The sequence below is a fragment of the Phalacrocorax carbo genome, chromosome 2 (assembly GCF_963921805.1).
Source record: "Phalacrocorax carbo chromosome 2, bPhaCar2.1, whole genome shotgun sequence".
In the NCBI taxonomy this organism is placed as follows: Eukaryota; Metazoa; Chordata; class Aves; order Suliformes; family Phalacrocoracidae; genus Phalacrocorax; species Phalacrocorax carbo.
Window position 1 is genome coordinate 67,596,445 of NC_087514.1, and position 16,563 is coordinate 67,613,007.

General features: G+C 45.1%; 1 protein-coding gene across 3 annotated transcripts; it reads right to left on the minus strand.

Moving 5' to 3' along the window:
* Positions 1 to 4,772: 4,772 nt before the first annotated feature.
* Positions 4,773 to 15,482, minus strand: PDCD6 (programmed cell death 6). 3 transcript variants are annotated; one of them, XM_064443190.1, is made up of 6 exons: positions 15,067 to 15,482; positions 12,516 to 12,577; positions 8,899 to 8,943; positions 7,547 to 7,705; positions 6,762 to 6,871; positions 4,773 to 5,290 (listed from the first exon to the last, which is right to left on the minus strand). In XM_064443190.1, the coding sequence occupies exons 1-6, from the start codon at positions 15,465 to 15,467 to the stop codon at positions 5,192 to 5,194; spliced, it is 876 nt and encodes a 291-aa protein (XP_064299260.1). In that variant the 5' UTR covers positions 15,468 to 15,482; the 3' UTR covers positions 4,773 to 5,191. The 3 variants fall into 3 exon arrangements, with proteins under 3 accessions (XP_064299260.1, XP_064299261.1, XP_064299262.1); XM_064443191.1 differs by having other exon boundaries at positions 7,553 to 7,705; positions 15,067 to 15,216; XM_064443192.1 differs by lacking the exon at positions 15,067 to 15,482 and adding an exon at positions 12,674 to 12,792.
* Between the last annotated feature and the right edge of the window lie 1,081 nt (positions 15,483 to 16,563).

Consider the following 16,563-nt stretch of genomic DNA (forward strand, 5'->3'; position numbering starts at 1 on the left):
AGTTGGAGTAGTGACCACATTAGGATAGGAAATGCTTTTCAGCATTGATTTACTAAAGGTTTCCAGAGCTGTTGGTAGCGTTTGGAGCCTTTTAAGTGCCCCTCGCTGCTCTGTTTTGATTTTCAGTCTGTACCAAAATCAGTGAAGTTCCTGAGGTGATTGTCTGTTGGTTCTTATACACAGGCACTCCCATGCAGGGAACTTGTTTTAAGCTGGTGGTATCTTGCAATATAAAGTCCAAGCCTGCCTTATCTCTTTATGTGCAATGGCTACCAGCAGTGTGTTCTTCTCAATTTCTTTCAATCACTTGGCTGAAGCAGTTTCAGCTGCATCACTGCTTTCTCCTTAATTCTCTTCTTATCTGTCTTCTTTCCAAAGATCTTCCTAGCTTTGGAAATTAAGAGCTTCAGTTTGCAGTTTCTGTACTGATACTGGCCTGGGGTTTGCCACTTGGCACTCCCAGGTTTGACTGACTTTTGGTCTATAGCTGTCACCTCTGCGACTGGTTTCAAAGACTTTTTTTTCCTGTGTCCCATATCACGAACAGGTATAGCTGACTTGTGTCAAACAAGGAGCTTCTTTCTGATTACAGGAACGCATTCCTTCCTGGAGTTCAATTTCCTAGTGTTCAAAAGAAGGGCAAATAGAAAGAGGCAGAAGCATCTTCAGGATGCAGCTCTGCAAAGAGATCATTTATCCCTGTGACAGGAGTGATGAATGTTTTTCCTTTTTTGGGGGGCTGTGTAGAATTGTGAGTACTAAGCATCATTGACTCAGTTGGAGAGCTTCTGTGGCACCTTCCCTTCCTCTGCAGGGCCAGGTACTTGCAACTCAGACTGTTTTCTTTTACAGGGACCCTCTCTCAATCAGTTTTTGCCAGTGGGGACATCCACCCTGAGGACCTCTCTGGCCATTTCACTTCTTTCTTTCTGGCCAGCAGCTCATCCTACAAACATGACTTACAAGAGGTGGTGACTTTGCATTGTCTTACTTGTTCACACTCAGTTCAACCCTGCCACCTTTAAAGGGGGATTCAGCTGATGCTAGAAAAGGAAAGCATAAATCCAGGCTTCTGACCTGTTTGGCGCCTGACCAGCGATGTCCACAAAGGCACGAGGTAAGAAGACCTTGTGGAAAAAGAAAAAGTAAAATGTGCCTTGGAAGTTCTGTCATCCTACCAGTTACTTCTTTGGTAGGATTGCATGAGCCGAGACCTCCTGTTGCTTCTGTTCTTTTGTTTTTGATCTAACTTTTGGCTACTCCTTACTCCCAAGAAACCTCTTTGCCTTATCTTGCTCCCATGTAGTATAGAACTGGCTCCTCTGCCTGTTCCTGTTTCTCTAGACTCTGGTCCTTCATCAGGAAACAACCTTCCCAAGGCAGGCATTGATAGCCTGCAGAGCAGCATCACTTTAAATGCTTGCTGTCCTTCAGCACTAACAGAGCTACACCACAAGCTTTGGCACTGAGGCAAAATTTATGAGGCTGCACCAGAGCCCTTTGAACCGATCTCCAGACTAGAACATGCTTTGGGGGATAAATGGTCTACTTCCCATTCCTGACAACCGGAGGCTTGCCGATGTGACGCCCATCTACAAAAAGGGCTGAGAGAAGGATCAGGGGAGCTACAGGCCTATCAGCCTGACCTTGGTACAGGGGAAGGTTATGGAGAGGTTCATCTTGAGGGAGCTTACCAGGCGTGTGCAGGACAACCAGGGGATCAGGCCCAGCCAGCATGGCTTCATGAAAGGCAGGTCCTGCCTGACCAACCTGATCTCCTTCTATGACAGGGTGACCTGCCTCGTGGGTGAGGGAAAGGCTGTGGATGTTGTCTACCTGGACTTTAGTAAAGCCTTTGACACTGTCTCCCACAGCATCCTCCTGGAGAAGCTGGCAGCTCATGGCTTGGACAGGTGTACTCTTTGCTGGGTAAAACACTGGATGGATGGCCAAAGCCCACAGAGCTGTGGTGAACGGAGCTAAATCCAGTTGGCGGCTGGTCACAAGCAGGATTCCCCAGGGCTCAGTGTTGGGGCCAGTCTTGTTTAATGTCTTTATCAATGATCTGGATGAGGGGATCGAGTGCGCCCTCAGTAAGTTTGCAGATGACACCAACTTGTGCAGGAGTGTTGATCTGCTTGGGTGTAGGAAGGCTCTGCAGAGGGACCTGGACAGGCCGGATCGATGGGCCAAGGCCAGTTGTATGAAGTTTAACAAGGCAAGTGCCGAGTCCTGCACTTGGGTCACAACAACCCCATGCAACGCTACAGGCTTGGGGAAGAGCGGCTGGGAAACTGCCTGGTGGAAAAGGACCTGAGGGTGTTGACTGATAGCCGGCTGAACATGAGCCAGCAGTGTGCTCAGGTGGCCAAGAAGGCCAACAGCATCCTGGCTTGTATCAGGAATAGTGTGGCCAGCAGGAACAGGGAAGTGATCGTGCCCCTGTACTCGGCACTGGTGAGGCCGCACCTCGAGTACTGTGTGCAGTTTTGGGCCCCTCAGTACAAGAAGGACATTGAGGTGCTGGAGCGTGTCCAGAGAAGGGCAACGAAGCTGGTGAAGTGTCTGGAGCACAAGTCTTACGAGGAGAAGCTGAGGGAACTGGGGTTGTTTAGCCTGGAGAAGAGGAGGCTGAGGGGAGACCTTATTGCTCTCTACAACTACCTGAAAGGAGGTTGTAGCAGGGTGGGTGTTGGTCTCTTCTCCCAGGTCACCAGCGATAGAATGAGAGGAAACTGCTTCAGCTTGCATCAGGGGAGGTTTAGATTGGCTATTAGGAAAAATGTCTTTACTGAAGGGGTGGTCAGGCATTGGAACAGGCTGCCCAGGGAGGTGGTGGAGTCACTGTCCCTGGAGGAATTTAAAAGACCTGTAGATGTGGCACTTCAGGGCATGGTTTAGGAGACATGGAAGTGTTGGGTTGGCGGTTGGACTTGATGAGCCTAGAGGTCTTTTTCAGCCATTATGATTCTATGAGTCTATTTTAAGATTCCCAGCCAGTTTCTTGGTCTGTGGTGTACCTGCTGTCACACCCTCAGAGCATCTGTCTCCCACAGAGTCAAGAGTCATTCCTGTCCAGAGCCACTTTGCTGATTTTCTGTAGCAGTAAGGCTCCTTCAGAAAGTGCTGGAGCTGGTTGTTGTGCACCAAGGACAGGGATGTATGATGAGATTGGCTGAGAAAGGGGCCATCCTTTGCAGGAGACAACTTGGGAAATTTCTCAGGCCTCAGCTTTTTTACTTTTAGTTTGGCACCTAAGTATTAATGAATCTCATAATGCTTCCCAGAATTACAGCATTTCATTTGGGTGGATGTATGATCCAAAGGGACGGCTTCCTTAGCAGGAAAGGAATGGGGAGGGTCTCTTGAATGGGGCCCTTTAATGGAGAAGCTCTTTTGAGCCCAAAACTTTGGGCTCTTTGAGTGGTTGTTTCTGAAGAGAAGGTATATAGTGGACATCTCAGCCTCGTGGGGAGGCGTGGTTCAAGCAGTAACTGTTGGAAGTCTTTCTCCCTTGCCTTCTTAAAGATAACTGGGAATTGCTTCAGGGCTGGTGGATGAGGTGGTCTCTGACATTGGTCACAATTCCCACTCCCCCACCTCCCGCAGAAACCATCCCTTGCCCTTTGGGTGACGATGCTGAGTGCTTTTGGGGCACTTCTTGTTCCAGTGTGCTTATGCTATGGAGGCCACTGGTTTCTCCCCAGAGGGGTCGCACCAGGAACGTGCTCAGAAAATGTTGCTGGACTGTCACTAAGGGTCTGTTTGCTGCTCACTTGATGAGTAGCAGCTTCTCTGCATGGCAGATGTTTGGTAACTGCACAGTTGCCACTTGGCTGTCTTCACCCTCACACCAGACTCTGGCTGAGACACTGGGGAAGACCATTATCACTCTTTTTTTTTTTTTTTAGGTAGGATGTCTTTCTCTCTGTGGACCCAAACCCTCTCTGCATAATCTCTTAGAATATCTGCTCGATATCACTGACAGTATATGTATAGGCACTTGCATCAACAACAGCTTACCTGCCTGTGGCTGTACAAAATTTGCAACCAAAGTGCATACGCGGGCTGCCTGCGTACAAGGAGCTGGGGAGGGGGATGGGCTTAGGAGTAAATCAGTATTGCTACAGTTTAAGGAAAAGTCTTTGGATAAAAGCCAGATGCTCTTGCCTATAAACATGTCCTGAAGAGCAGCAGTTACAGGTAAGTAATAGTGCTGCCTGAGGATTTTTAAGTACTTGGGATAGCACTGGTGTAAGATTTTGTTAATTTAAGAGATTTGGTGCTTCATCAAAGTCACCACAGGTGATGGTGTGTGGCAGGGATCAGTCATGACTTTTTGCGTCAGTTTTTCCTGAGTCCCTCTCCATCTGTAAATGGCAAGATGAAGGGTAAGGTTTTGAGAATGTTTGACTGTCACTCCAAGGCAACTTCAAATAAACCCTTCGGCACAAAATGGAAGGCTGTGGGTGTTAAATGAGCCCATAAAGCAGAGGGAACTATAGATTCAGAGTAGTTAGAGATAGTTTATTTTTGTAGGGGCTTTCTTGAGGAAGGTACAATATTGGATATAGGTGTGGAGAGCTTGTGTTTGAAGATGTCCCAAGAATACACTGAGAGAAGGAGGCAGCTAGAAAAAAAGATAAGGCAAGGAAAAAAGGCCATTGCTGTCAAGCAGGAGGAGCCCCTGAAGCATAGAAAACTAGAATACAGGAATAAAACCACCACCCCCATAAAAAAAAAAAAAGCTGTACAAAAGCAGACTACAAAAGTTGATCTAATATTTTTACTTAATTTTAAGTTCTGTATTAAAAATTAATACATTAATCTCTTACAAAAGTAAGGCACATGCAAAACATGTTGTGCAACTTCTGACTTTCTCTTATAAACTAACAAGCATTATTTTAATTTGGCGTGCAGGATATGTGAACGAGGGTCAAGTTTGACATTGCACCAGTTAAATCTAGATTCTGTGCTTTCTGTACTAGAGTAAGCAGAGATGGTCATATCATACGGTCCTACAAAAAAAACAACCAACTTGAGTACAGGTTCTGAAGGTGATGGCCAATATACAAAATTTAAGAATGTGAAGTTACATCCATTATAATACATCAATAATCTTGTTTCAGTACATGACGATTTGGCAATTCCAGTCTGTGTGATGCCAGCGTGCAGTCCCCAGTTATCAGTGTCATACGATGCTGAAGACCATGGAAAGATACTGCTCGTAGGACACTTGAATCCAGCCATCTTGATCAGTGTCATATCGTCGGAACACATCAGTCAGCCTCTGAAAACGGGGGAAAACCATATGTTTCTGTACATCGGGACAGTTCAGGCTGCCATGTATTCCCCCTTGCCACCGAGGTTTCTACAGCTTGACACGAACATTTTCTGTTCGTCCCCTCAGTAGAGACTTTACAATCTCGTGCATGCAGAGGTAGGTCTCTGCCACATCTCGTGCTTCAGCTGTGTGGCAGATCTGATTCTAAAACCACCGTACGATACAAAGCCTAAGGCTAGCAGCTAGGCACTTCTTTATATAGCCAGCTTTAAGGGGGGGGTGGGGGTGGGGCTGGGGGAAAACAATGCGCAGTTCTCGTGAGCCGCTTGAGAGTCATCTGGAGACAGACTCCAGTGAGTACCTTGTCCATTTCTCACCTTCTCCCCAACCATGCTTTATGCATCATTAGCATCTGAGTTGCCGCTGTGCAACCCCAGAGGTGCCAAGCAGTACAGAGAGTGGACCAAAATAACGCCAGCACCAGGTGGCTGATACTCCATTTCAAAGCCCTCTGTACCAGAGTTTATTACAGAGCATAATTGGTTTCTGTTACAAATTAATATAGAGGCAACTGAATTTTCAGCTACAGGCTTAAAGAAGAACAGAGCACCCGCGTGCAAACAGCAGAGATACTTCTACAGGGCACTCCTGTCTCTTCATGTTGCATACTAGAAGAGATCTTAAAACACTGTTGCAATGCTGGCCAGTGTCAGAAGAGCAACCTTTTTCCTACCCTACTAAACTCAGGTCTTCCACTGCTACAGTTTCCCAACCTTCCCCCCCCTCAAAGTCCTACATGTATTTCAGACAAGTTAGAGACACTTAGAGAAGCCTTAAGCACTGAAGTCAGGAATCGTCCAGTGACTGATTTCTAAATAAAATAATACACCTGTAAAACTACAGTTTCTCTCTCTCTCTCTGTATATACACACATGCCTTTCTGTTACTGAAAGGGTTTGTGTTTAAGTATCTGTTACTACCGTTGCCCCTGCAGGAACAGCAGTGACAGATGACTGAATAACTTGGCTGCTAGGTCAAATTCCTTTTAGTCAGAGCCTTAAACAAAGATAAATACAAAGCTCACAATTCAGATATGAGAAGGATGGGCATCACAGGACATGACACGCTCCAGTTCTAACACACCCAAGATCCAGAGGAAGTGTGTGTAATTAAACTAATGGAAATAGCATTAAGTGTTCTCCTTTTGAAACACAGACTGTTTTACATTTTTTTGCCACATAGAAGTAACAGGTCAAAAATATTGTATCAAATTTACTTGTGATGCGAATGGATAACAAGTGAAGACCAATAAATGAAGAGGGTCCTAGCACCTCTCATATACTTTATGCAAATGGTTTATTTATAAGCAAGTTCTAGAACCACTATTATAGTTAAACTGAGAACCATAAAAGTTCAGGAGCAGGTGATTTTTTTTTTTTTTTTTCAATTGGCATTAAAAGTACACCTCCTTTCTTACCTGTAAAACAACACAGCACTGAATAAAGTCATCAAAAGCAACTTGTCCTCTTGCTTGTCTGTCAAATTTCCGAATAAGGATATCGTAGAATTGATCAGACAGTCGGTAACCTTGGAAAAGAGAAATGCTTTAAAAGGTTTCAATTGCCGCACTCCTCCTATAAAATGAACTAGGCCGTTCAGCAGGTGTGTATAACAAAACCAGAAAACAGTAGGCAGTTTCAAGAGAACATTTTTTTTCTTTGCGAGCCATCTCTGTGTTAAACTAAAATGCACGCAGTAAAAACCATGCTCAATAATAATTATAGACAGAGTCACGGTAACCATAATTACCGACTAAAGTGACTGGTTGGTTGAGGGAACGGTTTAGGGCTGCAACTTGAGTTTTTGTAAGTGAAGTCAATTAAATGAAAGTTCCTTTTGCCATCAGAATGCTACTGTAGCGAGCCTGCTGGCTTTGTTTTAACAAGCAGCAAGCTGTTATCAAGCACCTTTGTAAGTGCAGACATTTCCCTGAAGTATTGGTAACGTTCTCAGAGCAGCTGAGACTGGGGAGACAGAAAACATTCCACACATGTCCAGCTTCACTTTTTTCCATTAAGGAAATAGCTTAAAAAGTGCTCACAGCACAGGTGTCTTTAAAGGTGCCTTCTACCTAAAAGGACAACTGTGTTTCACCTGCCTCAGTTTTAGTCGCATTTGTCAGAGCATCACAGCCCCAAAGATAAGAAGCTCACCCGAGGACAGAACCCAAAATCATAAGAACTGTAATTACAAATGAATTACCAAAACCTGTTAGTGCTTGCTTTAGTTCATTTTTGTCAATCATTCCAGAATTGTCTCTGTCATACGTGCGAAAGACATTCTGCCAGTCTGAGATGTACTTCCAGACTCCTGTGAATTCGTTGAAGTTCACACCACCTTTGTTTTCTCTGTCAAACATTCCTGAAATAAAAAAAATAAGAAACACATTTAAAACTGTAATCATACTTAATCATACAAGCAGACCTTCAGTAAGATCTGCTTGTATTTTAAGAAGGAAGCGGGAGACCTTTGTGGACAGTACTGAAGACAGAAAAGAAACTGCAAAAATACAAGTGATATTGTGGAAAGTACTGCCAAAAAAAAGCAAGTAGCTGTCTGCTGGAGGAGGGTAAGACAAAGCAAGACAAAAGAGAACCAGAATGAATCACAGAATGTTTTTCCTGGGTTTTCATTTCCAGTTTGGAAAGTGTTTAGGGCTTGGCTGATCATCCGGTGAGAAGGAGAGAGAGGGGAGTGGTTGTTTTCTAAGGACTCATGTAAGGTCTACGACATCTGCAGTCAAGTATCTGTAGTGACAGGCATCGTGCCCGAAGCAATGGGGTATTCACCTGCATCTGACTCACTGATACTGTCATTACACAGACGGCATGTGCACAGCGATGGAACTCAAACCGCTGCTGAATACTTAATAAAAACAAAGCAAAAACTTCAGTCCTTGGATTTAGGAACTGTATGATACAAAAGATTTTTTGTTCAATTTTTATCCTTCTGTTCTATCACCATCATCTTCCACACTACTGGAGATTATTTTAGGACTAAAGAATTCAAACATTGTAAGGCTTCTGTTTGGTCTTTTTGGAGCAGAATGTAGGATTAAAATGCAAGACAGGAAGAACTAGTTATGAAGACAAGCTATAGAATATCTTTTTAGAATATTTAAGCTGATGATTTCCCCATGCATAAATTACATTTACTATCTATCCAGTTGTACAGTAACATTTTCTCAGGCTACTTCGACAAGTGCATGTGTGTGCACACAAAGGGCATTTCTGTGTTATTCAAAAGGGAAAATATTTAACTTAGTACCACTGGGCTGTCTGGAGGGAGAGGAAAAAAAGAAGAGTAAAGACAGACATACGGAAACGCGCCACCTAGCAATGAAAGACCAGCTTGTTAACGCTACAGCCAAATTAGTTCAAGAGACCTTTTAACAGGCTTTCATTATTACAGTAGAAATACATATTATCTACATATTGTAATATTTGTATATACTTATTTCTCTAGAACAGCGCAGCACTTGGCAGCATTCTCAATCATCTGAGCAGATCACAAAACAATATCTTGACCACTTCACATCACACAAGTACACTCACCAAGGATTGACCTGACTGTTGCTGGATTAAATGGAGTCCACGTGCCTGAAACAGAAAGAATTACTTAGTTCCTTAATACTAAGTAACATTAAAAAAAAAAAAAGCAACAAACCAACCAAAAAAATCAGATAGGAACATAAGCAGTGAATTCAGAGCTAGGTGACATGGGGCTAGCATGTTACAAAATAAGGCTGCTTTGAAGTAATTATGTTCTTGACCATTCAGAGATGGCTTCAGACCAATGCTTCCCAGATACTACTCAAACCAACATTATCCAGGCTGCACAAAAAAAAAAAACCAAAACCATAAAACCCCCTAAAGTCCAAAACCTTGGAAGATCTAAGAAGGTTTTTCTTCATCCCAGGGAGTCAGGAGGATAAAATGCAAGATCAAAACTGAAGCGCCATTTTTTCTACTGATGGGAGCAGAAGAGTTGTAAGTTAAACCAAGGTCTCATACCTATTCCTCAGTAAAAACCCATCTGCTTATTTCCTCTTTTACAGGTGGGGTACTCCAGGGCATTTAGTTTCTGACAAGTGAACAGCAAAGGTTCCTAACATGGCATAACCACACAGTGCGACTTGGAGTTGAGTTTACTATAAATCCTACCTCCACTGCTAAATCAATGAAGTGTTAGTTTAAAGAGGTATTTTCAGACCAAGAAATCTTGCTGCTTGAAAGAGCCTGAGCAGTAATCATCTGAAGAGCAGTTTTGTACTTCTCTGAATACTTTGGACTAGCATTCACTCCGTTGGAAGCATTGAGCTTTAAATTAAGAGAAATACTGTGCCTCATCTAGAATTTCACCATCAATTCTCTAGAACCTGCAAAGGTACTGGGAGGACCAAGAAGCATGTATTACATTCACTGCGGGTTAGTGCAGGCACCAGGGAGGAACCAGGAAGACAAGGGGTACTGTAGGGGCATTTGCAGCCATGCAGTGGGCTGATCACAGGTAGAATCATAGTATATAGACTGCCCTGAGTTGGAAGGCATCCACAAGGATCAAGCCCAACTCCTGTCCCTGCACAGGACAACCCCAAATTCACACCATATCTCTGAGGGCGTTGTCCAAGTGCTTCTTGAATTTTGTCAGGCTTGGTGCCGTGACTGCCTCCCTGGGGAGCCTGTTCCAGGGCTCCACCACGCTCTGGGGGAAGAGCCTTTTCCTAATATCCAACCTACACCTCCCCTGGCACATCTTCCTGCCGTTCCCTCGGGTCCTAACAGACAGGCTGCGCTGGTCCTAAGCAGGCTTTGTGACGGCCTAGCTGCTTTGCTGGTTCAAGCTGCAGGGGTGTAAGTAGTGCCTGTACCAGTGCTGAATTTCTCTCATAGAAGGGAAACCCTATCAGTGGAAGTCTACAGATGCAGCAAGGGGGAAAAACCCTACCCTGTAGGCAGGCCACATGACTACTTGCACATAAAGAGAAACGTCAGCAGAGGAATATAAGTCGCTCTGAAAGTGCTTAAGCAGTATTTTAGACAGAAAACATCACTACCTTAGAGTTGTATGTCTCCTGACAAACACAAAAAATAATGGAATTATTACTAGGGTACCAGCACTTAACTCTGAACAGAACCGAGGAGAAGGGGAAACAGAGTTTGGAATATAACTTATTTCATGTTGAAAATTTCAAGAGGCTCATACAGATACTCTATAGTGAAACCAGAGCACCTCCAGTGCTGAAGAACTGTGCTGATTTCAGCCTATTCTGTTAAACAGTAGAAGACTGTTCCCCTCCCCTGACTCTACTTTCAGCTTTACATGGCAGCACAGGAAAACAACCAAGAAGGAAGCATAGGATTTTACTTTGTGTAAACAGCTATGCAAAGTGATGATCAGTCCCTCCCAGGTAAGTAGACTGTTATTTGCATAAACTTGACATGTTATAAAGCTGAATGTCAAAAACACATTGAACTTCAAATTTTAATGAGCACTACACAGACTTTTTTTTAACATTTTAGAAATAAACACGTAACTTTCTTTTAGCCCATGTTAGATTGCAGAACAGCTACACACAACCATCCACTAGAGGATGTATTTTGAAAAGAATACAGTGAATTGTTAGTGACTTTGGTGTACAAGATCTAGAACTTCTTAGAATGAAGGAAGCTTACAGTTCTGTAAATACTTTGTCTAACAGTGAATTCACTTGCTGGGGATTCTTCATAACTGCAAAGCACTGAAACTGCTATCTACACTGTAAACAAGGAAAGAAAAGGGTTCAGAGAGTCATCACTGCCTATCACCCTCAAATTCAATCAGATGGAAGATATTTAAAATATATGAAGTTTAAAATGGCAGGTAAAGCCAGGTTGCCACATCATTATAAACAGCACTGTGATCTTAAATGAGATCAATCAATTTAACTTATCTTCTGCTGAAGTTGTTTTTCAAAACAGTATTTTAGTTATGGATCAGGCACAGCAGCTACAATATATTGCTTTTATTTTATCAGATATATTATTAAACAAGTATTCTACTAAAGCCAGTTTAGCTACAAGGCCACAATTTTACTAAATACTGCCGTCCAAATCTATTTCAAGCCAGGTGATCACTGACAAAAAGGAGCCTTTCTGTCTGTGTCCATTGCAGCTCACAACATCAGTTGAAGCCCTTCTCAACCACAAAGCACAAGAAGGATGAAGGAGTTAAACCTTGGGAGAAGGGGGATTCGATACGGACTCAAAGGTCCACAAACAACTTCAATATCCACTTTCTCAGATTTCTAAGTGGGGAAAAAACCCACAAAGTATAACCCTACCCACCCTAAGTCACCTGAGAAAAGTTAAAACAGACTACTGGAAAATTTTTTTGTGTTTTATTTTGCTTCCATGAGTTATTTGACCATACCCTAGTTACTCTTGAAGCATTATGACAGGGAAGTGACAGACTACTAGCAAGGTTTAATATTAGACCTACAGTGCATGTTTCTACTTTGTTAGCAAAAGAAAAAAAAAAAAGCCAAATGTGCCTGATTTGGAAAAAAAAAAGTTTAAAATTACCATCTTCAATTCCTGCACCATACTGTATGAAAAGATTTTATGTGCAGTAAAAAGGCTGGTGTAAACATCTGATCTTTCTCCAGGTTATACACTGATCCTGGTTAAAAAACAAAGGTTCAGTAGTGATGAGAGAGGAAATACATAAATCACCATTTAAGCTTTCTAGGAAGCAGAGCTGCAAAAAATAAAGGGATGTGCTCGCCTTCATTCCCCAGAATATGAATCACTAATGTTTACAATAGGTACTCAGTTTATAATGCATTCTTCCTAACATGCACCAAACCCAGAAAACTTCCCTCAGAAAAAGAAATTTAAAAAACAAAACAACAAAAAAACCCAACCCAAAAAATCCAAAACCATTAAAAAAAAAAAAATCACTAACACTGGGTCCAGGAAGGAGTGTGTGTCTGGGGGGGAAGTCAGGAGAACTGTCCACTTTTTTCCTCCCCTTCCACCTTTTGCTGTAGATTAAATAGCATTAATCAGTGGTAGAAACATTCTCCTCCCCACCCCCCAATCAAGGGATCATGGCATCAAGAAACCAGTCTCACATGAAATTTAACATTAAGTTTACAGTTAACTACCTCACTGCTCATTTACAGACTTACCATTGGATAATGCCTGCTGAAGTTCATTGTCAGATATTATTCCACTCCTATCTTTATCAACCCTGGGGAAAACAAAGCAAAAAAAGTTGTAAGCTTTAAATGGCTGAAATTAACAGGTTCTACTTACAGAAGACTTCAACATTCTGGTTCTTACTCACCAGATAAGATAAATCTTTTCCTGAAAAGTCACTAATTGCATTTTACTTGGTAAACTATTCAGTTACTGCAAATTAAACGCTTCATTCAGACTGGTGAGACATTCCGGAACATGATAAAAGCTACAAAGAAAACTGCAAGACTTACTTATGAGTGAAGAGACACACAAAATCACACACCGGCAATAAAACACTTTGGGCATACTCCACACAAGAAAGTATTTTTTTGTCATTTATTTTTAAAAGAACTGCAGAGCACACCATGCTGGTTAAATCCACAGAATGCTTGATGTCATGGTAGTAAGCTGTCTGGCTCCCAAATCAGAGCCCCAGGTTTGGCACCCAGAGGTTGGCGATGTAGAGAAAGCCACTGATGTAACCAGTGCCAGGTCCTGAAAGAACTGACTGCAGGGCCTTGACCCTTTTCAAAGGGGTTCAAAGAGCAAAAAAGTGCAGGCAGGTGCCAGCCTGCTTCCATTGAGCCTTCACAGTCTGTTGTCTTAAGGAATGGAGTTCTAACCCAAAATTAATAAACTAAATAATTTCTGCCCAAAGAAGGCAGAAATGTGCCTTCTTCAGAAGGATATCTGAAAGCAGCGGGAACTTCCCTCCATTTTAGACAAGGAACTTCCCCTTGCACTTCCAGTTTTTATTTTCCCTCAGTTACTAGCATCCCAAAGCAGAGTCCTGCTTAGCTAATCCCTCTGCAGAAGCTGTTTTTTTTTTCTTTAGTCTTTGCTGTCTTTTTGCTAAACTGTTTCAGTTCATTCTATGAGATTCCTTCCCCTTCACAAAAATTATATAAACCACATACAACATTCAAATTGCAAGCATAAGGTGCATAGATTATAATAACAAAAAGATACTCCCCTTTTTAATCTATATTTTCTCCTTTCTAGGTATTCCAAACATTTTTTTTTACCTTTTATGAGCTGCTACTAAGTGCGAAGCTGATACTTTCATTAAAAACGTGTTATGACTGACTTATCTTGCTCCCGAGCACCACCAGCCAGCTTAGAGCACATCTGTTTTATATACGAAAGGATGCAGAGTTAAAGTGCCTCTTCCCAACGGACATCAGGTGCCTACCCTGGATTTCCTCTGGCCATCACACAGCGATCACGATGTGGCCATGACAAATTTGATATGACCCAGGCGTTCAGGAGCGCAAGGTGCTCACACAAGTCTCCACAGGCCCGACCCACTGCAGGAATCAGTCAGCGTAACCAGCAAACTCCGTCTGACCATTCAGCCTCTCCTCCCCCAGCTGCTCCTGAATATATTGAATAAAGATCCTAGAACAACTCCATCTGTCAGGGTGGCGGATGACCACATGCTTTTCTTTTTAAGCAGTTATTTACACACCAAAGGACCCTCCCTTTCACCCTACATACACTGGATTTCCTTAAAGACCTTTGATACTTTTGTATGTCGAGAGTCTCTTTGGAAAACTATACAGATTATATTAATTGCACCAGTTCTAGCCATCATATCCATGCCCAATCCTTATCAAACCTATTCCAAGGCTTACACGGTAGTCTGCTGGAGAGGAACACTTTCAATAAAAGCTGCGCAACTCTCCTGACTAGCTACATTATTTGCAACGGTTTTTACTGGTTTGCGTGGTGCGGCGGTCAGGCTGTCGATCTGTTTCTTTCTGGTTCCTTTAAAAAAAAATAACCGGCATCACGCGTGCCTCCCCCAAATTCTCAGATGAAGTGGTTTTACAGAAGGCTGGGTAAGGCAGGCTGCCGCATTCCTGAGTCACTCCTGAGTTACTAGGTAAATACTAGCCAGTTTTAGCAACTTATTACTGCCTCTCTCCTCCTTAACCTCTTCTTGCTGCCACCTGAGCCAAGACTGATCCTCTGACGTATCTCCCATAAAAACGGGTGCGAGGTAGGAACCTCCCCACCTTCCTGGGCACGACGCAAAGGTGGAGGAGATCTCCTTCAGCTCCATCGCCACTACGGTCTCGGCAGCGCGGGGGTTTTGTAACACGGGCCTGCTAACTGCCTCGCGGGTTCCCGCTCCGGGTGCGTTCAAGTGAATATTCGCTGTTAGTTTTTAGGTTTGCCGTTACGCGTTTATGAGATTCCTTCCTAGCAGCCTTCCCGTACTGCTGCGCTGACCCGCCAGGCTCCACAATCCCCTCTGCATTCTCGGGTAAAGAATGACTTCAGCGTTTTCAAGGTTACCTTTCCGCCTCCATCAGCCCCCTCCCCTCGCCCTAAAGCCCGGCCACACGTACTCCTCCTCACGCCCTTCCTGCGGGCCCATCAGGTCCCGCCGCTGGGCCCGGCGGCGGCGGGGGGGAGCCCCCCAGAGCCGTGAGGGCGGCGCGGATCGCCCCGCGGGGACCCCTGAAGGGGTGGGGGGAGTGGGGGCGGCCTCACCTCTGGAAGACGTTCCACAGGAAGGCGGGGTCCGGCAGGGCGCCGCCGCCGCCGCCGGTGGGCCTGTACTGGTACCCCGCCGCCATGGCCCCTCCGCCCCGCTGCCGGGCAGCTCCCGCCTTCCGCCCCGCGCTTCCGGCACCGGCCGCCTGACGCGCGCGGACGGTGACGCCACCGAGCCCCGCCCCGGGGAATCCCGGGAGGCGGTGCTGGGCCGCCCGCCCCTTGCCGCGGCGGGGGTGCGGGGCGGCTGCACCCGCTTTCCCCGCCGGGGCTGAGCCGCCGGGGTTTTCGGGGGCCGCGGCCTGGGCCCCAGCGGGGCAGCGGGGACCCCGAAGCGTAGCCGGGAAACTGCCCGGCAGAGAAGGACCTGGGGGTGCTGGTTGGCAGCCACTGAACATGAGCCAGCAGTGTGCCCAGGGGGCCAAGAAGGCCAACAGCGTCCTGGCTTGTATCAGGAATAGTGTGGCCAGCGGGAGCAGGGAGGTGATCGTGCCCCTGTACTCGGCACTGGTGAGGCCGCACCTCTAATACTGTGTTCAGTTTTGGGCCCCTCAGTACAAGAAGGACATTGAGGTGCTGGAGCGTGTCCAGAGAAGGGTAACGAAGCTGTTGAAGGGTCTGGAGCACAAGTCTTGTGAGGAGCAGCTGAGGGAGCTGGAGTTGTTTAGTGTGGGGAAGAGGAGGCTGAGGGGAGGAGATCTTATCGCTCTCTACAACTATCTGAAAGGAGGTTGTAGCAGGGTGGATGTTGGTGTAGCAGGGATGGTGGAGTCACCATCCCTGGAGGTGTTCAAAAAACCTGTGGCACTTCAGGGCATGGTTTAGGAGACATGGGGGTGAACTTCATGATCCTAGATGTCTTTCCCAGCCTTAATGGTTCTATGATCCTATGACCCATGCTCATAGGTTGATGGCAACCCTTCAGCCCAGCCCCTCATCCAGTGCGGGGGCTCCCTACAGGGGCGCGAGCCCTCCCCAGAAGCATTCCCTGGCAGACAGGGCAGGACTCGGAGGAGGTGGGCTGGCATAGAGGGGACATTGCATTAAGTTTAACAGCCAAGGGACAGAAACAACACCCCATGAAGTGATTCCCTTGGACAAACTGAAGATCAAAAGCACGAAGGACAAGAAACCACAGGATTGGAATTGAAGTATAAGCCAAATTAGTGAGCATCACCTCAATAACTCTTCACCTGAATGCAACCCTGCAGAAATTAGCACAACTCCCCTCACTCTAGCTCCACCTTTTAGGAACAGTGTAAGGTCCCAAGGGACCTGCAGTGCCTCCAGACCTCACTAAAACAACTCAGGTACAACCCGGTGCTCTACTGAGCCGTCCTCATCTTTTAGGACACGCTCCCTCATCAATGAAAAATGCCACAGTCTTTGTTTTATTCTCAGCCGATACCGCCAACCTTGCATGCACCTCTTCTGGGGTGAGGAGTCATCAGTGAGAGCGGTGCAATGGCACAAGGTCTAGGTGTTCACAGGCCA

What these genes read in the sequence shown, in the direction of transcription:
- PDCD6 (XM_064443190.1), bottom strand. Translation starts at nt 15,467, where the DNA reads ATGTTCAGTGGCTGCCAACCAGCACCCCCAGGTCCTTCTCTGCCGGGC. An exon ending in GCAAGCACTAACAGGTTTTG is followed by an intron (nt 6,872 to 7,546) that starts GTAATTCATTTG and finishes CTCTTTTCCAAG; the next exon opens with GTTACCGACTGTCTGATCAA. An exon ending in AGTGCTGTGTTGTTTTACAG is followed by an intron (nt 5,291 to 6,761) that starts GTAAGAAAGGAG and finishes CCCCGTTTTCAG; the next exon opens with AGGCTGACTGATGTGTTCCG.